Source organism: Microcaecilia unicolor, chromosome 2 (genome assembly GCF_901765095.1).
Source record: "Microcaecilia unicolor chromosome 2, aMicUni1.1, whole genome shotgun sequence".
Lineage (NCBI taxonomy): Eukaryota > Metazoa > Chordata > Amphibia > Gymnophiona > Siphonopidae > Microcaecilia > Microcaecilia unicolor.
Genome location: NC_044032.1, coordinates 221,560,396 through 221,585,301, shown reverse-complemented (window position 1 = coordinate 221,585,301; position 24,906 = coordinate 221,560,396). Strand labels below are relative to the sequence as shown.

The window sequence follows — 24,906 nt, the reverse complement described above, 5'->3', positions numbered from 1 at the left end:
TGCATTTGCATGCTAGTTGCGTTCAGAGCCCGCAAGCTCATCGTTTCATGCACTCAGGGGCTTTGATCATGGGGCGTAGCAAATGCATGTATTAGTATGGTGCTAACAGCCTCTAGCGCCTGCGTTTGCTTCTGATCATCGGCCCATGACTCCCACTGCTGAATGTTCATATTCACAGTCATCAGAAAACAGCTATGCTTTGCTGTCTGCTTTGTGCTTGCAACGGGAGGAGTGAACGTGTGACTTTTTGCAGAAACAGTCTGTCATGTTTCCTCTGCAGATGGAACTTGTTTGGAAGCATGCCCTGTTGGATATTACACAGAAAAGGAGGCGAACCGCTGCTCTGCCTGTCATAGCACCTGTGAAACTTGCTCAGGGAAACACAGCACACAGTGTCTCTCCTGTAAAGTTAACTGGTATAAACTGGAGCATACATGTTCAGAGACCTGTGCAACTGGGTAAGTGCCCATGGGACATCTGCTAGGTGCAGATCTTTAAAAAACAGAAAAAAACCAGATTGTTATAGAATGAGTTCTTAGTGTTTTACAAATAAGTGACTACATTGCAATCTACATGTGAAGCCTGAGCCTGGTTTCCAGGTCCCGATCATCTAGGTAGAAAAAGAGACATTCAAGTTAGGACATTCAGGGTTAGATTCTATATATGGCACCCGAAAAATCCATGCAGAATAAATTTGCACCTAAGTGTATTCTATAAGCAGCGCCCAGATTTAGGCGTGGTATATAGTATATTTTTAGTTGATATCCCAGCACCTAGAACTACGCACATCCATTTACACCAAGGGAAACATGGCGTAAATATTGGTGTGTACATTAGGCACAGGGGAGCATATTCTATAACAGGGTGTGTAAATTTTGGAATACCCATGAAATGCCCATTTCCCTGCCCATAACCACGCCCCTTTTTGGCTCCACGCATTAGAATTTAGCGAGTTAGGTACACAAATTCTAATTATTGCCAATTAGTGCTCAAGTGCTGTTAAAAAGGCCGATTAGCTTGTTAAGCCAATTAAGTTATGCATGTTGTTATAGAATACGCTTGGATTTCAGCGCAGAATGCTAGGCGCAATATAGAATCCGGCAGTCAGTGTGTGCAAGGTATTTACAAAATGTTCACTGAATGTGGAGCCTTGTGTAAAACACATATAAGGCAATGAAAACTATGTATTCATTTGGCAACACATACATTGGGAACCACAATTTAACAAAAATACGTATTCAAAAAATGCAGCATACTTTGAGGCTTTGAACATGTTAGCAGTGGCACACACATATGTAAGTGACACATGTCAAAAAATTGGATATTCATATGGGTTCCAATTAAGGACTCAAACTACAAAACCACCTCTTTTCTGGTGGTTTTTTTTTTATTTTATTTTATTTTATTTATAAATTTTGCATTTTACACACAAGCATTAACTTGCATAAGTAACATAAGAACAAAATAAATTTAAGGCATTTCTATAAGAAAAAACTATTAAATTCTCTTCTTAGACCACTAAAAAGAAGGGGAGGGTCCAGAAAGTTGTGAAGAACAGATTGTACACGAAAATTCAAAAAGAAAGAAACAAGGCCTGAACGTTAAGCCACGGTATTATACATTACTCTCAAAACTTCCACCTGGGGGTCACTGGGCAATTTTCTTTAAGTCAACAAAACTCTTAAGCTGTTCCGGATCAAAGAAAGTATACTTATTTCCCTTATATTTTACCAAACATTTACAAGGATAAGATAATAGGAAAGTAGCACCTAGTAGCTTAGTCTCTTCTCTCAATGCTAGAAATTTTCTACGCTTATCTTGAGTTGTTCTTGTTACATCTGGATATATCCAAACACGAGCACCCAAAAATTCTTTTAAGGCATTTCTAAAGTACAATTTAAAGATAGAGTTAACATCTCTTTCAAAAACAAAAGATACCAACAAAGTAGAACGTGTTTGGACTTCCGTCAAAGTCTGTTCCAAGAATAAAGTCAAATCTTGTAATCCAGTAGATTCTGGTGGTTTTTAACACCAGTGCAGTAAGCACAATTGCCCACTCTGTTCCGCTCAGTGTGCAGCGGCAGCTAAGAAAGCAAATAGAATGTTAGGTATTATTAGGAAAGGAATGGAAAACAAAAATGAGGACATTATAATGCCTTTGTATCGCTCCATGGTGTGACCGCACTTTGAATATTATGTTCAATTCTGGTCACCACATCTCAAAAAAGATATAGTGGAATTAGAAAAGGTACAGAGAAGGGCAACGAAAATGATAAAGGGGATGGGATGACTTCCCTGTGAGGAAAGGCTAAAGCAGCTAGGGCTCCTCAGCTTGGAGAAAAGACAGCTGAGGGGAGATTTGATAGAGGTCTATAAAATAATGAGTGGAGTGGAGTGGAGTGGAACAGGTAGACCTGGATCGCTTGTTTACTTGGACTAGGGGGCACGCAACAAAGCTACAAAGTAGTAGATTTAAAATGAATCAGAGGAAATATTTCTTCACTCAACGCGTAATTAAACTCTGGAATTCATTGCCAAAGAATGTAGTAAAAGCAGTTAGCTTAGCGGGCTTTAAAAAAGGTTTGGATGGCTCCCTAAAGGAAAAGTCCATAGACCATTATTAAAATGGACTTGGGGGAAAATTCACTGCTTATTTCTAGAATAAGCAGCATAAAATATATTGTACTGTTTTAAGATTTTGCCAGGTACTTGTGACCTGGATTGGCCACTGTTGGATGCTGGACTTGATGGACCTTCGGTCTATTCCAGTATGACAATATTTATGTACTTATGTACTTAAGTACTAACTCTGAAACAAGCAGTTAACTGAAACTTATGCATGACTCAAAAGAAGTGGAAATGCTCCTTCCCTCCTTGTATCCCGTCCTCGTGGAAGTTACATCAGACAAGGGTGGGGCACAGGGAGGGAAGGAGGCCCGAAGGGAGGCGATCTGCTGCCTTGTTGCCTTGTTCCCCCGGGCCAGGGGAATTTTGTCCCCCCTGACCCTCCCCCTCTCGGCGGCTATGACAAGATGTATGCAGCGCTATACACTTGAACATGAAGAGACAGTCCCTGTTCGACAGAGCTAGGTATAACATTAGCCTGCAGACTAAGTTTTGAATGTCAGCATATCACCAGCTTTGTGGTAATTTGCCTTTCTAGATAATAACACATGCCCAGGCTCTGTTTGATCCTGCTCACCAATTATGGAATTATAAGCAGTTTCTTTTACAGTGTCTGAGAACCTGAGCTTGTTGTTCAGAATCTGGAGACTAAAGGTGAACAGTTCTAGTCCTTTAGTATCACAAGCAGATTTAGTTTCCAAACTATCCTAAGGTTACTAGGATGTCTCCAATTTTTGGAGATTGTCCCTAAATTTGTATACAAGTCCCCAACTAGTTTTGTCTCAGTAAGTAACTGTACACGAAGGCCAAATGGGAATTTGTGGAAATGTAGTATGAACTCTTCCCCTCCTCTCACCTTATCTCTTCAGTTTTCCCTCTCTGTGCTGACCTATAGGATGTCCTCCTTTTGGTAGGGGAGTCAGCTAACAACACCTACCTCCTGCTATAGCTTTCTCCTCTGCACATTTCTTTCATTATCCTGGTCCTGCTGCTGCAGTCTGAGGATTCTCTCTCTTCTCCCCCACTTTCTTCTGCTGCTGTAATCTGGGTAATACCTCATATCCCTTCCTGTGCTGCCACCATCTCCTGCTGGGGCTTGAGAAGGATGGAAAGAGGAGAAAAAGAGAGTATTGGTATTAGAAATGATAAGCAGTAGTACTACTACTACTACTATTTAATATTTCTAAAGCGCTACCAGGGTTATGCAGCGCTGTATAATTCAAACATAGAAGGACAGTCCCTGCTCAAGGAGCTTACAATCTAAAAGACAGGTGTACAATCTATAGACAAGTGTCCAGTCAAAGACAAGTGTAGATTCCAAATAATAGGGCATACTATATTTCACGGACGGTTAGGTGCCGAAAGCAGCATTGAAGAGGTGAGCTTTAAGCAGAGATTTGAAGATGGGTAGGGAGGGGGTTACGGGTGGGAACATAGGGGGAGATGAGGGTAGAGAGGTAGTGAGGAGCAGTAGACCGGGTGCATTTGTAGGTAAAAAGGAGAATCTTGAATTGAATGCGGTATCTGATCGGAAGCCAGTGAAGTGACTTGAGGAGAGGGGTGATGTGAGTGTATCGGTTCTGGCGGAATATGAGACATGCGGCAGTAGTAGTAGGAATAGCCTAATGGTTAATGGAGGGGGCTGATAACCTGGGGAACTGGGTTCAATTCTCTCAGCAGCTCCTTGTGACCCTGGGTCAGTCACATAACCCTCCATTGCCCCAGGGACAAAACTTAGATTGTTAGCCCACTAGGGACAGAGAAAGTACCTGCATATAGGACTGGATTCTATATATGATGCCTGAAAAATCCACGCAGAAAAAAAATACGCCTTGGCATATTCTATAAAGTATGCCTAAATCTAGACCCACCCATGGCCATACCCCCTTTTCAACTATGTGACTTAGAATTTATGTGCATCACATTACGGAATACGCTTAGACAGTTGTGCTTATAAATTCAAATTAATGCCAATTAGTGTCAATAATTGATGGTTAATTGGCAATTATCAGTGCTGAGTGGCTTGTTAACTAATTTAAGGGCCTTTTCCAAAGGCATGTAGGCGCCTATGCGTGTCCAACGCATGTCAAATTGACACTACTGCTCAGCTACCGCATGCCTGGGTGGTAATTCCATTTTTGACGTGCGCCCAAAACACATGGTAGAAAATATTTTCTATTTTCTACCGTGTGGTGCTTACACGGCAGTAACGGCAGTTTACATGCACTGGTCATTTACCGCCCGGTTAGCGCATGAGACCTTACCGCTAAGTCAATGGGTGGCGGTAAGGTTTCAGCCCGAAAATGGACGCGCACTTTCTATATAATAATTCTCACCTCCAACGTTCTAAAGTAGCTGCCTGTGTCCGTGGCTCCTGGAGTTGCTGAGCTAGGCTCCGTAGCCAGGCTGACGTCACTCACAGCTGATTCCCAGGCAGGGGGAGGAGTAGGGAAACACGCAGAGCAACTTGCTCCGTGTGTTTCCCTACTCCTCCCCCTGCCTGGGAATCAGCTGTGAGTGCGCCGCTCAAACACCCCCTCGGCGCATCACCCAAGCTCCCCCTGGCACATCAACCCCCCCAAAGCACTTCAACACCCCCCCCCCCCCCGAAGCACATCAACCCCCTTGCCACCCACAGCTGCCAGTGATAACGCTGTCCGGCCGCTGCTACTTCTCCTGTTGAGCAGCAGCGGCCGCTACAAAAAGAAAAAAAGACAAATGATTTTAAACATCAAGCACGGCACCGCAGACAGCCATCAGGCATTGGCTGTCGGCTCTGCAGCCACTCCTTCTCTCGCCTCCACGTCACTGCACCTGGAGTAAGACCCCGGAGGAGCGCAGCAACGTGAGAGGCGAGAGGAGGAGCGGCTGCAGAGCTGACAGCCAATGCCTGATGGCTGTCTGCGGTGCCGTGCTTGATGTTTAAAATCATTTATGGCTTTTTTACTTTTTGTAGCGGCTGCTGCTGCTCAACAGGAGAAGGAGGGGAGGGTCGCTGGACATGGGTGGCTGGAGGGGGGCAGGGGGAGGGGAGGGTCACTGGACATGGGTGGGGGCAGGGGGAGAGGAGGGTTGCTGGACATGGATGGCTGGAGGGGGGAGGGGAGGTGGGGAGGGGATCCTGAGACCATAAAGGTGGGGGTGAGGAGGGGGGCCCTGCGAGAGGGGGGTGGGGGACCTGCGAGAGGGGGGGCACACACTCACTGTCTCTCACATACAATCTCTCTGACACACTCTATCACACTCTATCTCTGTGTCACACACACACAGACACTCTGTCTCTCACACACTCTCTCTGTCACACAAACACACACACACTCTGTCTCTCATTCTCTCTCTGACACACACACTCCATCTCTCACACACACTCTCTTTCAAACATACACACTCCGAGGAAAACCTTGCTAGCGCCCGTTTCATTTCTGTCAGAAACGGGCCTTTTTTACTAGTAGAGAAGAAAGAGTATCTATCCACTAGTATAGAAAAAAAGACAAAGAAGCAGAGCTGAAAGAGAAATTTAAAAAAGACATCAGAAAGAGAAAACCGAAAAAGTGGGGATGTGCACAGATCAAAAGTTTTGGGGATTATTTTTTTTGGGTTTTTTTTCTTTCTTGATTTTTGCATTTCTTTTATGTTTGTTTCACAACTTCATTGAAAAAGTGAAATATTTATTGGTCATAATAAATCACTAATTTAGAATGTCCCGGAGCCTAGCTCAGATACACTTTTTACCCTAATATTTACACTTTGGAAACAGCTGAATTTTGTCAGCTGATTTTTATTTATTTTTTGGGTGCATAAAGAATTCTCTATTATGTGAGCATATCTGCTAACTATAGACTGTTTTGTAATGCATCCTAAATATTTTGTAGAAATGTGAAATATACTTTAAAATATGAAGGGATTGAATATCACTGTATTTCACAATAATTTGTTGTGCATAGTTTGAGTAGGCCACTTTGAGGAGAAGAGTGCAAAGTTACGTGCTATGTCTAGAAAAATAAAAAGAGGAAATAATATCCGGGTCAATATTCAAATACTGCAGTCAGCAATATTTTTTGTAAATACTGGCCACAGTGTATAAATTATCCACAAGTATTTTGTGTCACTATCTGGAGGATAAGCAGCTCTAAACATAACTGGACAGCATTGACTGCTGCTGCTGCTCTAGGGATGGTTAAGTGGTTTAATTTAAGATGGCCTTTTTTGCTGTCCTAAATTGAACCACTTAGCCATTCAGATAGTGGCTGATTATTGCCAACTATCCATAGAGTTAGGTGGAATGCCCACGCTCTGCCCTGACGCTATGCCCTGGGGCAGTCTGTAAGAATTTTCAGCACCACTGAAAATTCAGAGATAGGGAGCTCATCCATACAGTGGCATCTGCTATACAGATAAATCTTTTTCAGTACAGAGCAACAGTTGAAACTGAGAAGAGAAATCAGGGGTTTCTTTTTTCCATTAAAATATCTTCTTATTCGGACTGTCAAAATATTACATTTGTTTCAGATTTTACGCTGATAACTCCAGTGGACTTTGTGAGAGGTGCCACAAGAGCTGCAGGGACTGTCTGGGCCCTCTGCCTACAGACTGTCTATCCTGCCACAGGGATTTCTTCTTGATGCGCGCCAGGAAGGAGTGCTATCGCACGTGTCCAGAACACTATTTCCAGGACGAGATCCATAAGACATGTGAGAGGTGCCATCCCACCTGTAACTCCTGCAGTGGTGAGAACCTACAATCCTCTCATCTGCATAACATCCACAAATTGGATAGCAGTGCTTCAGGGTAGAATGAAAATGGAAAAGACAAATTTCAAAAGTAATTTTAAGCAGATATGAAACACATTGCATACATTATTCAGCTGTCTGAAAAACTGTCACCTTCAATGTTGCTAAAGAGGACATATTATAACATTGTTCTTAGCCAATAGTGGATTTTCCCCCCAAGTCCAATTTAATAATGGTCTATGGGCTTCCTAAAGGAAAAGTCCATAGATAATTATTAAATTGGACTTGGGGAAAATCCACTATTTCTGGGATAAGCAGCATAAATTGTTTTGTACTTTTTTTGGGATCTTGCCAGGTATTTGTGACCTGGATTGGCCACTGTTGGAAACAGGATGCTGGGCTTGATGGACCTTTGGTCTGTCCCAGTATGGTAATACTTATGTACAAATTAAGAGGAGGCATTACTGAGGGCATATTAAGGTCAGGGGACAAAAAATAGGGATTTTCAAATCATTGTGCACATTTTTCCAGCAAAAATCTGCTCACAGAAAGAACAAATGCACATGACCGTGTGCACTTTGTCCCCTTAGCAGGTATCAAAGTAAGAATTTCCATTGGACAGCTAGTGGGAAGTACACTGGTATAAAGTACACGCAATCTTTGGCAGGGTTCCGACAATTTGGACATTGCCTCCCGTATGCACACTTTTTAAGAGATGCATGCATATTCTTTTTCTTTAAGGGAAAGGAGCCACTTCCTGCACATCCTGTGTGTGGAGTTACCATCTAAGTGGTGGAATCTGCAATTCTGATTGCCTGATAGGCGAATACAAAGTCCAAGAGGTAAGTGCCTGAATAAGACCAACTCAATGCATGGGTGTACAAGAAGACACTGAAAAACTGGTCACCAGACGGTCAGGGGCTACTTCCTGTCCTGCTTATAGCATCCCAATGTTGCCAGAGCATGATATGTTGTTATATGGGCCTGAATGTGAATCATTAACTGGTTAAGGGGTCCTTTTACTAAGCTGCGGTATAAGGGGCCCTGTGCTAGTGGCAGCGTGTGTTTTTGCCATGCGCCCAGGCCCCTTTTACCGCAGAGGGTAAAAAGACCAAAAACAAAATGGCCGTGCAGTAAGTTTGCACTTGCCACACGGCCATTTTGGGGGGAGCACTTACCGCCAGCCATTGAGGTGGTGGTTTAGGCTCCTGTGCTAACTCAACGGTAACTGAGCAGTGTGTGGTGCTGCCAGATTACTGCTGGTTAATCCCAGTAGTAAAAATATGGAAATAAATTTACGTAGTGCCAGAAATGGTGTGCGCTGGGGGTGGACTTACTGCCGGGCTGAAGTTCCGGATTGGCGTCCGGCAAGCCTATTGCTGCGGGCCAACCCTTTAGTAAAAAGGGCCCCTAAGTTAAGCAGATCTCTTTGTGGAGGGGTTTACTCTCTCCTGTGCAGTGCAGACGGGGTGGGTTGGGGAATCAATATGGGCAATGGATTATTTTACTGTTAATTCATTGCATAAAATGGGACCTGGGCTAAAACAGCACAAGTTGTGTTAACCTATCTTAATGGTAGCCCATGTTGATAATTTGGGCTACCCATGTACTAAACTGTGTTAACAAAATTTTACACCCACTACTCTTCATGAATTCACAGAAACCTATCATATAATAATCTTTTTAATAAAATGCTGTGGTAAAGAACCATGACCTAGATATGTAGGCCTCAAGCTCATCATTGTATTTGTGGCTCCACAAGCTACACAAGAAGATTAAGGGCCCTTTTTACAAAACGGCGGCAAGCCCAATGCGGGCTTTACCGCTCACTAAAAAGGAAGTACCACCGGGCTACCGCAGCAACTCGGCAGTACCTCCCACCCCACGTGCGCCATTATACCTGGCTCTATAAAAATATATTTATTATTTTTATGGTGATAGTGTGTATCCGGTGGTAATTGGACAGTGCTGCGTGCTGCGCGGTTACCACTGGGTTAATGCGGGAGCCCTTACCGCCACCTCAATGGGTGGCGGTAAGGGCCCCCAGAAATAGCCTCGCGGCAAGTGCTATACCTGCCGCATGGCCATTTCCTGCTGAAAAGAAACACCTACCCTTTTACCTGCTGTGGTAAAAGGGGGCCTTGGCTTGCATCAAAAACATGGGCGGACACCAGCACAGGTCCCCTTTTGACTCAGCTTGGTAAAAGGAGCCTAGAATTTGATATTTTGGGTCCAGATTCTACGCGTTCAGATGACTTCTCAGTTCAAATGTGCCCTTCAGTGCAGTGGCGTATCTACGTGGGGCCACGGGGGCCTGGGCCCCCGTAGATTTGGCCCTGGACCCCCCTTCCGCCGCCAACCCTCCTCCGCCACCACCGTCGGCTAGCTTTGCTGGCGGAGGACCCCAACCCCAACCAGCCGAGGTCCTCTTCTTCCGGCACATGGCTTCGTTCTGTTTCTGTGAGTCTGATGTCCTGCACGTTGTACGGTGGGTGCAGTGCACTTCAGGCAGGCGGACCCAGGCCCATCCTCCTCCCTACCTGTTACGTTTGTGGAGGAAACAGCGAGCCCTCCAAAATCCACCACAATTCCACTGTACCCACATCTAGGTGCCCCCCTTCACCAATAAGGGCTATGGTAGTGGTGTACAGTTGTGGGTAGTGGGGTTTGGGGGGGGTTGGGGGGCTCAGCACACAAGGTAAGGGAGCTATGTACCTGGGAGCATTTTATGAAGTGCACTGCAGTGCCCCCTAGGGTGCCCGGTTGGTGTCCTAGCATGTCAGGGGGACCAGTGCACTACAAATGCTGGCTCCTCCCATGACCAAAGGGCTTGCATTTGGTCATTTCTGAGATAGGCGTCCTTGTTTTCCATTATCGCCAAAAATCAGAAACGACCAAGTCTAGGGACGACCATCTCTAAGGACAACCAAAATTTCAAGACGTCCATCGGGACATTTTGCGAGGACGTCCTCAACAAAACTTGGGTGTCCCTTTCGATTATGCCCCTCTTAGTTACTATAAAGCACTGCTTTCCAAGTAGTGTCAGGCGTGGCTTGCAGCTGATAGGGCCCAAACTTCTGATCCCAATCAGATGCAAGCCAGGGTCTGACAGCACCTGGAAACCCTAGCTCCCGCTCTCTACACCTGCCCAGAACAGCAGTTGATTGGCAATTATTTTGTTGTTGTCAGGCTCAGCTGTCTCCTCAGTCTTAACCGCACCTTCACTGTATGCAGGGCCTGCTCCCTCTCCCCTCCCATCCACCATGGTCCTGCAGCACAGTCTTGCTTCCTCCTTCTTGTTGCACCTCTACTGGGCTTGCAATAATAAGCTACCATGAGAGATGCGTGGGACCCAGCTCTTTGCAGCGCTGCTAGTGTTTCTTGCACCTGGCCTTCCTCCTCTGATTCTGTGTAGGACTAATCTGTATTAATCCAGCTTCATTTGTTTTCCAATAGGTGTATTAATGTTGTTCTGCCCACTACAATGCTCAGGGTGTAGTTTTTTTTCTCTAGGAAGGACCTTGTGTGACCCCCTGGAAGTTTTGCTTGTAAACATACTAGATTCTGTGGTCCAACTTGTTAAGAATACTTTTTTACTTTGTAGTAAAAATGTAGTTTTAAGAGCTGTTCTTTATTACTTTTACTTGAGTATTTTTTTATAAGACTTTCTACTTTTACTTTTCTATTTTTGAAGCCAGTACTTTTAATTTTTACTTAAGTACTTTTAAAAAGTAATGACCTCATTTCTGCCAATTAGTGGAAAAGTATGTGCCATGATTTGATGGTGCCTACTTAACCATTGGGTATGTACATGGGATGAGTTTAGGTACAATATGAGTGGAATGTAGAAATGCACATATAAATTATATACTACTATAATTAACATGCATTCTAGCTCACAACTAGATGTGGGCATTTGTACGAGCTATAGGGCCAGTGTAAATGTTTTTCTTTTAAATGTAATTTTATTTTGGCAACTTGTTCTAGTATTCTGTACAGAAAAGTAGACTTCTACTTTTCTTTCTAGAATATGCTTAAAATGGGCTCCATAACCAGTGCCTTTGCTATAAAATTACAATTCACGTGTGTACCAATATATTTTATAAAATATGCATCTACATCACAATTTCACCTCTGTTTCACCCATACAATGCAGATCACATAAATGTAGACCCACCTTCCCTGTGCCTACTTTTTACACATCTATGTGGTTGCACGGTTTAATAACAGCCCCTTTTTTTGCATGTAAAACAGCCTTTACAAGTAGGAAACACTTTTCAAAGTTCCCCCCTTTATGGTTACGGAACTTCTCAGAATGTCCCTTTGAACAGGCCACATTGAAATGGTGTTACGCAATTAGGCCTCTGTTCCGTGAAAGGCAGAAGTATGCTGACAATTTTTCAAACACATCAGTTAATCAGGTATGCTATCCTTGCTATATGAGGAAAAATGTTGCAGGTTAGAGTCTTCATGATCGTTTATAGGTGCAAACTCTATCATCTTACGCTTTCTTGCTTTTATGCTTTTGAAGTTGCTGAGGTCAGCTTGGAGTTTCTTGACTATTCTTTTAAGTCAGATTTTTCATTTGGAGGATTTGATTTTGCCATCTGCCTCTCCAGCACCATATTCTAATTCTGATGTTTTTACTGCCTCAAGGGCTCTTTTACTAAGCTGCGCTAACGGGTTTAGCTCTTGTTAAAAATCAGCTGGTGCTAAATGCTGAGACACCTATAGGAATATAATGAGTGTCTCAGCGTGTAACGCCAGCTGATTTTTAGCATGAGCTAAAATTGCTTGCGCAGTTTAGTAAAAGACCCCATCAGTGCAATAAATTAACCAGCTTGTTTCAGTTGCAGTCGTTGTTTCAGTCGTTGCTATTGCTTTATTGATGTCCTTTAAGATCTTCAACAATTCTTTTCTACGTGTCCTTTTTCAATGGTGGTAGTCTTTGCTGTTCTGTCAAGTTTTTCATGAATTCTGTGATATTTCCTTTTAATTCTGCTTTTAATTCACCATTTTCGTAAGCTTCTAAATATAAATCTTTTTAGAAAATATGTACTTTCTAGTTAGACATTGACGTATTTTTTATGTAATGTTAATCTGTTCATCTTATTGTGAGCTCCTAGTTTTGTAGACTGGTACTATTTTGATTTGTAATCCACTCCAAACCTATTTAAGGTGTTGAAGGGAATATAATATTAACATTAAATAAATCTGAGTAACAATTTTGTGGTTTTGCATATAGAGGTGAATTCTTTTTTGGTGCCGAAAAACGCTATTCTATAACATAGTAACTAACATAGTAGATGACGGCAGAAAAAGACCTGCACGGTCCATCCAGTCTGCCCAACAAGATAAACTCATATGTGCCACTTTTTGTGTATACTTTACCTTGATTTGTACCTGTCTTTTTCAGGGCACAGACCGTATAAGTCTGCCCAGCACTATAAACTTCGCTTAACGTTAGATGTGGTTTATAGAATAGAGTTTATACCTGGGAATCAAGGGTAACTTTAGGTGCTGCCATTTGCACAAACTGAAATGTGATGCCAATGTTTGTGCCTAAATTAGATTTATTTAGATTTAGATTTGCTCACACCTTTTTCAGTAGTAGCTGAAGGTGAGTTACATTCAGGCACACTGAGTATTTCCCTGTCCCTAGAGGGCTCACAATCTAAGGGGGTTGTTTACTAAAGCTTAGCTCGAGTTATCTGCAGCAGGACCCATAGGAATAAAATGGCCCTGCTGCAGATAGCTCGAGCTAAGCTTTAGTAAACAACCTCCTAAGTTTGTACCTGAGGCGATAGAGAGTTAAGTAACTTGTCCAAGGTCACAAAAATTAGTTGTGTATACCCCTCATTCTATAACAATGCGTATAAATGTTGGAAACACCCCCTTTCTGCCCATGACCTTCCATTTCTCTACCTTTTTGAACTCACTCATAAAATTTAGGCATGGATCCTGTGCCTAAATTTGCCCATATGTATATTTCAATTAAATCTAATTAGTGCCAGTAATTAATTGTTAACAAGCCAATTGTTGGTGCTAATTAGCACGCAAATTTTACCAACTTTTATAGAATTTGGGGGGATAGTGTATTTTACAGGTACTGTTTCACAACAGTGCTAACTGATCAGCAAGAGTGGGTGTGATAATGATGTCTGTTATAGGAGTACGATTTTTGAGGACACAGTTTAAGACAAGTGAACTCTCAAAAAAAGATATAGCGGAATTAGAAAAGGTACAGATAAGTGCAGTGAAAATTATAAAAGGGATGGATGACTTCCCTATGAGGAAAGGTTAAAGAGGCTAAGGATCTTCAGTTTGGAGAAGAGTTGGTTGAAGGGAGATATGATAGAGGTCTACAAAATATTGAATGGAGTGAAACAAGTACACGTGACTCACTTGTTTACTCTTCCCAAAAATACAAGGACTAGGAGACATGCAATGAATTAGAGAAAATATTTCTTCACTCAATGTGTGGTTAAACTCTGCAATTCGTTGCCAGAGAATGTGGTAAAAGCAGTTAGCTTAGCGGGGTTTAAAAAAAGGTTTGGCTAGCTTCCTAAAAGAAAAGTCCATAAGCCATTATTAAAATGGACTTGAGAAAATCCACTGCTTATTTCTGGGTTAAGCAGCATAAAATGTATTGTACTATTTTGGGATTTTGCCAGGTACTTGTGACCTGGATTGGCCACTGTTGGAAACAGGATACTGGGCTTGATGGACCTTCGATCTGTCCCAGTATGGCAACACTTATGTACTTATGTAGGGTTTAGAAAGGGTGAGGACAAGTTTCTAAAAGAAAAGTCCATAAGCCATTATTATGATGGATTTGGGAAAATACACTGCTTATTCCTGAGATGAGTAGCATAAAATCTGTTTTACTCTTTGTGATCTTGCCAGGTACTACTACTACTACTACTATTTAACATTTCTAAAGGGCTACTAGGGTTACGCAGCGCTGTACAATTTAACATAGAGGGACAGTCCCTGCTCAAAGAGCTTACAATCTAAAAGATAAGTGAACAGTCAGTCCGATAGGGGCAGTCAAATTGGGGCAGTGGATTTCCTGAACAGTAAGAGTTAGGTGCCGAACGCAACATTGAAGAGATGGGCTTTAAGCAAAGACTTGAAGATGGGCAGGGAGGGGGCTTGGCGTAAGGGCTCAGGAAGGTTGTTCCAAGCATAGGGTGAGGCGAGGCAGAATGAGCGGAGCCTGGAGTTGGCGGTGGTACTTGCCAGGTACTTGTGACCTGAACTGGCCACTGTTGGAAACAGGATGCTGGGCTTGATGGACCTTTGGTCTGTCCCAGTATGACAATGCTTATGTTCTTCTGAATTCAGCTGCTTGCTTCTATATAGCAAAAAGAAAATCCACAGCTGTGCTTTGTCTTGTTTTATGATCTGCAGAAACCTAAGGTTGAATGTGACAAATGCCATGACCTGCAGGAACCTAAGCTTGAATGTGACAAATGCCATGACCTGTGCACAGAGTGCAAAGGACCTGGTCCTCTGAACTGCACGGCATGCTCAGCTAACCAGCTTCTGTATATGGAGGAGAGCCGCTGTGTGCAATGCTGCGGTGTGGATCCCATGGAGCTCCCTGAGTGTTGTGACTGTACTGAAACTCTAGGTAAGTCTAAGGTTTTCAGTAGCTTCATGTAGAAGGGAAGTGGAGATGCTATAATGGGTACCTGGAAGCAGAGGCTAGGTGAGTCGCTAGGGGGGCGGCCGCTCTCCCCCAAACGGACTTCCACCAGCGCCTATTTTTCACGTGGTATGTCACACTTAAAATATGCGCTGGCGCCGTCGGCAGTCCGCTGTCCACTCCCCCCGCGCCCTCAACCTGGCTACGCTTCTTCCTAGGCCTGGATACCACATTTAAAACCTCTTAAAGGAATCTGGTAAGGGAAAGAGGCAGCTACTCTAGTCTGTGATTGACATTCATTGGAGAAAGGAGTTTTGCAGTACTAAACAGTAGAAAACTGAGACATGAACCCCTGGCAAAGAGGGAGAGGCGGTAGCTTTGTCTGGAATTAGTTGCTCCACTTTTTCTGCTGTGTGTGGATCTGAAACACAAGACAAAACGTATGGAAACGATCACAGGAAATCTTTACCTTGTCCTTGATTCTGTCGCAAAGGTTTAGCTTTCTGAATATTAATCTGAAAGACAGGTGCACTGGTAGAAGTACGAGATCAGGTGTAGCTCATTACCTGAAGAATAAGCCTAAGTAGGCTGGAAACATTCAATTTTTATGAGCTTAAGTAAAATGTCATCTCTGCCACATGCTTTGTTGTTTTTCTTCCCAGTGGCGTAGGAAGGGGGGGCGGGAGGGGCGGTCCACCCCGGGTGCACGCGCTCGGGAGGTGCCGGCCCCGCTGGTTCCCTGCTCCCTCTGCCCCGGAACAGGTTACTTCCTGTTCCGGGACAGAGAGAGCAGGGAACCAGCGGGGCCGAAGCAGCTCCGAGTGACATGCACTCGGGGCAGATCGGCCCTCCCGCAGGTAAGAATGCGGTCCGGGGGGGGGGGGGGGTGCGCTCTGGGGGGGGTGCGCCGCAGAGGGGGGGCTCGCGCCGTGCTGCACCCAGGGGGGGGTGCGCAGCGGCGACCTGCCCCGGGTGCCATTACCCCTCGCTTCGGCACTGTTTCTTCCAGTTCACTTTAATGTGGGAAGATGGGTGGGGATAGAAGGATGGGACAGCAGAAGCTATTTTAACCTAATAATAAAAGCGAGCACCACTAAATACCTACTGAACCTGTACTTAATATGTAAACCGCTGTGACGGTATATCAAGAATCTCATAAACGTAACATTCCAGATTAATTTTCTCTGCAAAATTCCTTTCCTGTGTCATGTTAACGGGCACATATCAGCAGGTATTTCCAAAAAGCTGTATTACAGTTTATACAGTGCTACATTTTGTACAATTGAGGCCATAACTTGGGAGGTGGGGGGAGGAACCAGGAATGGATCACTTTTCTTACAAATTTGGAGACAGCTAATCCATATACTACTACTAATCATTTCTATAGCACTACTAGATGTACGCAGCACTGTACATATTATATACAGGTACTTTCTCTGTCCCTGGGGGGGCTCATATGTAAGCAATACCTTGGTCTGGGGTAGTCCATTGGTGGATCTACACTTCCAAACAATTGCATCCAAACTGGATCAGACACAGTCAACCCTCTATAACCAACTAATTTATAGACAAAAAGGTCCAACCGATGGCCTTTAGTATTAGTTGGATATGATTCTGGCCACTTAAAATCAAGCAAATCCAGAAAATATTCATTGCGGATAACCTGAAAACCTGATGGGCCTAGGTGTACCTCAAGGACTGTGTAGAGACTGCCCTAGGCAAAACTTCAGCCTTTTGCTCCATCTCACTCCTCCCTCCCTCCCCCCCCCCCCCCCCAAGACATCGGGTCCTATATTCAGACCACAGGAGTTAGACTGACTAACTCCTGCTGTCGGTGCTGAGCCTGGATATTCAATATCGGGACGTTTCTGGCATCGAATATCCGGTTTATTTTTGGCCAGTTGGAACTTAACCGGCCAAGCCGATGTCCAGTTGGAACCGGCCAATGATATTCTATCTATTGATGCGGCCATATTTGGCGCTGACCGGCTATGTCATGCGATATAGCCGGTCATCTGGCTAGTCACTAAGCACTAATATTCAGCCAAGATAGCTGGCTATCTTAAGCTCAATATTAGCGCTTAGCCAGCTAAATACCATTTAATCAGCCAAGTGCTGTTCCTGGCTGGTTAAATGGTTTTCAATATTTGGGGGGGGGGGGACATGTTTATCTATCATATATACACAAATAGGACCAGATTCTATATATAGTGCCTGAAAAATTGGCACCAAAAATATCTCCGCCTAGGCATATTCTGTAAACCGTGGAGGAGTAGCCTAATGTTTAGTGCAGTGGGCTTTGATCCTGGCAACCTGGGTTTGATTCCCACTGCAGCTCCTTCTGACCTTGGGCAAGTCACTCTCCATTGCCCCAGGTACAAAAACTTGTGAGACAGCGAAGAGGGCTGGACTTAAGCTAAGTACAAGCCCTTTTTTTTTTTTTCCCGTTATGCTGATGTGTTCAAGGTTGCCGTTAGAAAGTGACCTTATGAATGAAAAAAACCATCTAAATACGTGAGGAGTGATCTATTTTTCAATTTTGAGGCATAAGATTTTGTAGCCCGTGTTATATGGAGTTTTTTGCCCAATGATAGAATCGTAGCGTGTCTTATAAAACAAAGTGAATAATTCATAACCACGCACTAAACCCCAGGTAGTTTACCTGCGGTTTCTGAGGGCTTTTTCTCCACTTCACCGACTAAGCACTAGCCACTTTCTCGCCAGAGTTTTCTGTTTGGTATTAGGTTACAAAAACTTGTGAGCCCTCTAGGTACAGGAAAAGTACCTGCATATGCACTATGTACATTTAGTAGCGCTGTAGAAATGATTAGTAGTGGTGTCACTGAGCCTAGATTTAGGCACGGTTTATAGAATACGCCTAGTCGGTTTATAGAATACGCCTAGCGACCATGCCTACACCTAACTCTATACCAAAACTTTTATACCCAGCTCCAAATATTCTTTAACAATATTTATATTAATTTCATGGGGATGTAAGTAATGGATCTGTCAGATACCCATGTCACCACCATTCAGGCTATATATATGAGCCAGGCATTTTTCTTATGTTGGGCATGTATTCTTCATTGATCCAAACTTTTTCGTATTTAATATTTAAACTTTCACCCGACATTTCCTCTTAAACGTTCTATCTTATAATAGAATTACACTTAGCTTTTTCCAAATCTTCTGTTCTTTTTTCTTATTTGTTTGTATAATTAAATACGGAGACGTTCATTCATCCGACATGAACTCATGTTTCGCACACTGCTGTGTCAAGGTACATCTCCTTTTTTTTTTTTTTTTGTATGGTTCTTCTTCCTGCTTGGCTGCTGTCTGGTGGGTATCCTCGCCGGTACTTTGAAAATGGCGCTTGTCTTCTTTTCTCTCTGCTCGTGTGCACTGCAGCGGGTAGGTGCCTATAGGGATATTGTAGGCACGTACATATTTAACATATATACATGGTTAATGCACGTTAAAAATGTTAATGCGCTTATAACGCTGCTTAGTAAACAGGGCCCTAAATTGGTATGGTCAAATGCTATGTGCTGTCCTACCAGATCACTCGTAATCCCAGACCAGATTTAATCCCTGCAGCAAACAAACTGCCTCCCATTCTCATACCTTCCACATTTTATTGTGAACAGATGTGGCTGAGAAATAACATTTGGAAGACCCTTAATGAAAATAATAGAAACAGTGGCATTCCTAGGGTGGCTGACACCCGGGGTGGATCACCCCCCCCCCACCCCCAGCGAAAGGACACCTCCCCCCCGGCAAAAGGACGGACACCTCCCCTCCAGCGAAAGGACACCCCCCCCCGGGTGCATTTTTACCTGCTGGGTGGGGGGGGGGGGGGGGGGGGTGCCGCGCGCCTGTCGGCTTTGCTCATTCCCTGCTCCCTCTGCCCTGGAACAGGAAGTAACCTGTTTCGGGGCAGAGGGAGCGAGCGTTGCCGACAGACGCGCGGCATCCCGCCAGCGGCGTGCACCCGGGGCGGACCGCACCCACCGCCCCCCCCCCCCCCTTGGTACGCCACTGAATAGAAATGATAAACGGTACCAACAGTGGGCTTTAAATAATTTCTTCAAACTTGCTTATATTCTACTGGTTTCTCAAATTAGCCTTTGCTCCCTTTTTCTAATTAATTATGCATCAGAAATTACTTGTAATATGCATTTATATATAGATGCATTGGAATAAAATTCTACATAAACACCGAATAGAGTGGAAACCAAATAATTATTCTAGTCTCATGGGATTTGGCTTTCCTTCATTTTATATGGGTGACACAATATACTGAATCCCTTGCTGCTCATCTCTCTTATTCAGTGCGTCCTAAAACTGCCTTGTAATCAGTGGCGTTCCTAGGGGCGCTGACACCCGGGGCGGATTGCCGATGCGCCCCCCCCCCGGATGCAGCGCCCCCCCCGTGCAGCGCAACCTCACCCCGGTGAAAGAACACCCCCCACCCCAGCGAAAGAATCCCCTCACCCTCGAGTGCACGCCGCTGGGGGGGTGCCGTGCACCGGTCAGCGTTGTTCGTTTCCATGCTCCCTCTGCCCCGGAACAGGTTACTTCCTGTTCCAGGGCAGAGGGAGCATGGAAACGAACGATGCTGACCGGTGTGCGGCACCCCCCCAGCGGCATGCACCCAGGGCGGACCGCCCCCACCGCCCCCCCCCCCCTTGGTACGCCACTGCTTGTAATCCCACAACCTGCAGAATTTTTCAGGATATCCTCAGTGAATGCACATCACAAGAGATAAAATTTGCATACCCTGGGTCTCTAATGTATGCAAATGTATCCATGCATATTCACCAGGGCCGGTTTTAGATGCCCTGCTCTAAACTGAATTATTGCCTGTGACAATATAAGGGGCCCTTTTACTAAGGCGTGAAGGTGCCTACGGTGTTCAATGCGTGCCAAATTTGAACTACTGCCTAGCTACTGCGTGCCCCGGGGCGGTGACTCCATTTTTGACATGTGCCCAAAACACATGGTAGAAAATATTTTCTATTTTCTACCGCGTGGCGCTTACCCAGTGGTAATCGGCAGTTTAAGCGCACTGTCTGCTTATCGCCTGGTTAGCATGTGAGACCTTACTGCTAAGTCAATGGGTAGCAGTAAGGTCTCAGGCTAAAAATGGACGCACGCTGGTTTAAATTTTGCTGCATGTCCATTTCCGGCCACAAAAAAAAATGCCTTTTTTCAGGCGCACTGAAAAATTGACCTGCACGTGCCCAAAACACCAGCGCAGGCCACTTCTAGGCACGCCTTAGTAAAAGGGCCCCTAAGTTTGCTAGGAAAAATAATAAATTGAGAGCTCCTATATTCTCCTATGAAAATTCATCAGGACTGAAGAAACCCGGAAATGCGTCCTGAGTGACACGCCCTCAAGCGCTCATGACGCATCCACCACATCACACCTAAGTAAAGGAAACCAATGGATGGGGCATAATTTTGGCACCTTCGCCTCCCTTGAACCCTGTGTGGCTGCGCAGCCCTGGAATTCATATAATGGAAGTAGGAAAATACATTTTAGGCATGAAAACCTTTTTTATGAGCTAATATTGTGGTGAAAACAATGTTTCAACCTTGGATCAGGTACTAAGTGAAACGACTTTAGTCATTCCATACTGGATATTTGTAAAACAGCAAAAACAACACAATATGACTCATTAGGCTTTTGTAATCTCTGTTAGTGATAGCCCCCACGAACGGGAGACTGGCTACACACTGAAGGTCACACAAAATGGATGCAGACAAAACACAATTTTCATGTTCCAAATAGTTTGTAAACATGTCCCATTTGCTCCAGTCTTCAGGGGAAGAATTTTTGCACAAGAGTCAAAGAACTGCAGCACACATCAGTTGTGAAGTTACTGCAGTTTTTTTACTAGTATGAAATTAAATCAAAAAAGGTGGCAGGGGGAGAAGAGGGGCAGTATTTGTGAATGTAATATAAATGTTGCTAGAGGGTTTTTTTTTTTAATGCCTGCTTTGTGTAAAAACTTTTCCAGAATATTAAAGGGGAAAATATTTGTGGGGAAAAAACATTTCTCACCAAAACCACCCCCCTCCCCGAAGGCAAAAACACTACTCACTGGTTTGTTTTGTCAGTGCAAAACTGTCACACACTGTTTTGCAATATTTCTTTCACTCCTTCTTTTAACTTAGGTAATGCTAATTATAGGATTTAACTTGCACTTGCCCCAAAACATCATCCAATTACTAAAGAAAAATGTCTTGAAAAGTATGAGATACCTGACCCAGTATGGTTATTCTTATGTTCTTAACATAAATGGATTCTACAAGCTGAGGGTCAGTAGCCTCTGCAAAGCTATACATTGTCCATCATCTTGCTGTACAGCGCCTTGAGTGAATTTCTTCAAAAAGGCAGTAACTAAATTCTAATAAATAAATAAATATGGGGTATGTTGCATCTTGGAACTCTGACGGTGATTCTAGCTCTAGTGAATCCTGCAAACGTTTTCTTTAGACTAGAAGGAGGGGATTAGATACCATTATGATGAGGCCCAAATGTGCTAGAATGGCTGAATTATTTTCCCACAGTAATTGAAATGGTTCAGCTGTGTTTAACAATTAGTCCATGAAGAACACTATAGTCGTGTGACGTCAAGAGAAGATTGCTGTTAATATAAGCACCGGAGGCAGACTTTCCTGTTGGAATAGTATATGCTGACTTTGTTCTTTCGGTGGAGCTGATATTCCAGTTTACAGCATATCTGGAGATTTAAAAGTGAATAAGTGCAGCTGCTACCAGCTGTTTAAAATACAGATATGTTTCATGTGTGCTATTGCAGCACAGCTCTTCCACACTGGTTCTTGAGGACAACAAACATTTGTTTTTTCAGATTAACCCAAACGTACCAATGGCCTGATTCTTGCACCACACAGACACAGATATATCTGAGGCATATTCCTTGTTGGTAAACCTAATAACCAGACCAGGCCCTATCTTAGTTTTCACTATCTCACTGTGCAATCATAGGGGTCCTTTTTTTGTAAGGTGCACTAATGAATTTAGCACACGCTAATGATTAGCGCATGCTAAATGCTAAGAAGCCCATAGGTATAAAATGGGCTTCTTAGCATTTAGTGCGTGCTAAATCCATTAGCACACCTTAGTAAAAGGACGCCATAGTCTGAATGATATCCTCAAGTCAGTCTCCTGATCGTGACAATGAGGGCATAGTAGAAAGATTAAAAAGGAAGTGTACTACTGTTGGTGTTTCATTTGGTAGATAGAAGGAAATAGGCCTAAAATAATATCAACCAGATGTACTATTGGGCCAATATTTAAAAGAATTTAACTGGGCAGGAGAGACTCCCAGATTGTCCTGGATTCTCTCTGGCAAATAACCAGGCAGTACTGCTGAGAATTCAAGGGAGACCACCATGGTACTATCTGGAGTCTGGGTAGAGTTGGGATTCACTTGGTTAGCAGTGATTTTCAGACTAACAGGGAAGTGACCAGATAAAGTTAGGACAGCAAAAAGGCTAACCCAACTTAGACTGGTCACTTATAGTATCTGGGCGCTGGTTTAAATATTGGCCGGCCCCTGGATAATTTCGGAGGCTGGCCAACACCCAGACATTCAAAGCCACTGCCAGGATTAGGATAAGTCCTATTCTACCCACAGTGGTCAGTGCCTTTAAGATTGCTGACTACTGCGAGCTGAATATCAGCCCGTATATTTCTTCCATTTACATATATCATGAACCTGGAAATAAAATAAGCCAATTTCATGTACTTTATCTGGCAGATGAATGTCTCCTAAGGACTGGACGACCCTTCCCTTCCGAAAGCAAAGGGAAAATGGCTTTATTCATTACCACATCCATCTTACTGATCCTCAGCACTGGAGCTGCTCTCTTCTTCTGGAAAAGGTCTCGATCCAAAGCAAAGTCCACCAGTAAGGTTAGATATGAGAAACTGCCCAATCAAGTCAAAGTTTTCCCTTCCTACCTGGCCAGCCGGGAAAGCTTTGAGGATGACCAAGTTATTGAGTTTCGTGACCGAGATGAAGATGATGAAGAAGAGGAGGAGAATGATGATGATGATGACATTGTCTATATGGGCCAAGATGGCACCATTTATCGTAAATTTAAATATGGGCTTTTGGAAGATGAAGATGATGAATTGGAATATGATGATGAAAGCTATTCATTTAGATGACTTTTTGTCACTCTAGACATTTTTATTGACTTTTTGTGTTTGCAATGTTAAATCAAATTCAGGCTAGACAGAAAAGATCCTAATGTGCTGTTTGTTATTATTTTTACTTAGACTAGATGAACTGAAGAACATTTTCACTCTTAAAGAGATTGGTAAATTACGTAAGCTGAAGGAATAAGAAGGGAAAAGGAAAAAGGAAAGTCTGTGTAATCACAATAGGACTTGAACAGATGAAGTCTGCAAATGTATTTATTTATTTCTTTTTTTTTAGGCTAAATATATTCCCAGAGTTTACAGGACTAAAAGAGATTTACACTGTTTGGTTAGAGTATTTCTAGAAAAGATGCCTTTGCCAGAATCCCTGACAGACCTGAACAAGCTATATCACAAGATTTTGATCTTATAAATTCAAACAATGTAGTAATAATTGATTGTATTCACTGTGTGTTCTGGGACTGCTGTAAAATGTATGTTCAAAATGACTGTTTTGATTCTGATCAGAAAAGTGTGATTCCATTCAATGCTTCTCAGTTAAATGTTGATATCTCTCAACTGTTGTATGGAAGCTCAGTTTGCAATGTTACTATACTGGGCCAGTTCAAAGGTCTATCAACCCAGTATCCTATTTCTAACCATGGTCAATCCAGGCTGCAAATACCTAACAAATAGATAGACTCCATGGTGCATATCCCCCAAAATTACTTTAATAATGGTTTATGGACTTTTCCTCCAGGATCTTGTTCCAACCCTTTTTTAAACCCAGCTACACTAACTGCTTTTACCTATATATGACAGTTTTCTCACCCTTAGAACATTAAGGAATTAATTCGATAAGGTGTCTGTGTCAAAGACCAAAAAGGTGCCAATTTTATAAAGACCAGGTCAGAAAATCCAATTATCATATCAAGGACACAGGCCAGAGATCTTATCATGCTTTGGACTGTGTCCTTGATATGAATGCTTCTGATGGTCCTACTTTAATGTAATAAATTGGTAGTTGGATTTTCTGACCTGGTATTTGCTATATCCCCTACTGTATAAGACTGGAGTGAGTTGCTTTATTTAATGTTATAAAGGCCACACAGGTACCTTTGTGATTTTATGAAGTAAGCTCTCGGAACCAACCCCAATAGCATGCAAATATTCACATACAAATTTACACCTGCTTCAAAGAAGGAATGAATGTGTACATGTTCTTCATGCATGTATCTGAAAATGTTATTAAAAATGTACATGCATGTCAACTTCATCCCTGCTGTGCCTAAACTGCAGGCCCAGGAACTCCCCCACACAATGTATTTATTTATTTATTTTAAAATGTATATACCACTTATAACTAGGTGGTTTTCAAAAAAACATTCATAATAAAATAAAATAAACAACAATATACAATATAAAAAAACATAACAACATCAATTAAAAGGTCCAGTCCACACAGATTTAAAAAAACACAATAATATTTTCAAGAATTTTCTAAATTGTCTGCTACAATGGCGAAGCTGGCCAGATAATGCATTCTATAAGGAGATCCTTGCTGGAACAAAGGCTGAAACTCGTGTATTGGCATGGCGCAACCATTTTGTCATGCATATATATATGTGTGTATACAATTATACAATGCTATAAAAGCTATTTCCATATGTAAACCAAGCATTACCTGTGGAAAAGCTTTAGAATGTTCTCCCCCCTCCCCCCAA

At 43.1% G+C, this 24,906-nt stretch overlaps 1 protein-coding gene across 1 annotated transcript in view; it reads left to right on the top strand.

Annotated features, from left to right (window-relative positions):
* Positions 1-24,491, top strand: part of PCSK5 (proprotein convertase subtilisin/kexin type 5) — a 739,798-nt gene extending 715,307 nt beyond the window's left edge. Inside the window, exons 33-37 of the mRNA XM_030193725.1 lie at positions 281-458; positions 7,135-7,352; positions 8,097-8,197; positions 14,769-14,991; positions 22,797-24,491. Coding sequence (XP_030049585.1) covers positions 281-458; positions 7,135-7,352; positions 8,097-8,197; positions 14,769-14,991; positions 22,797-23,209 — 1,133 coding nt within the window. The 3' untranslated portion in view covers positions 23,210-24,491. The remainder of the gene's footprint in view (positions 1-280; positions 459-7,134; positions 7,353-8,096; positions 8,198-14,768; positions 14,992-22,796) is intronic.
* The last annotated feature ends 415 nt before the right edge of the window (positions 24,492-24,906 follow it).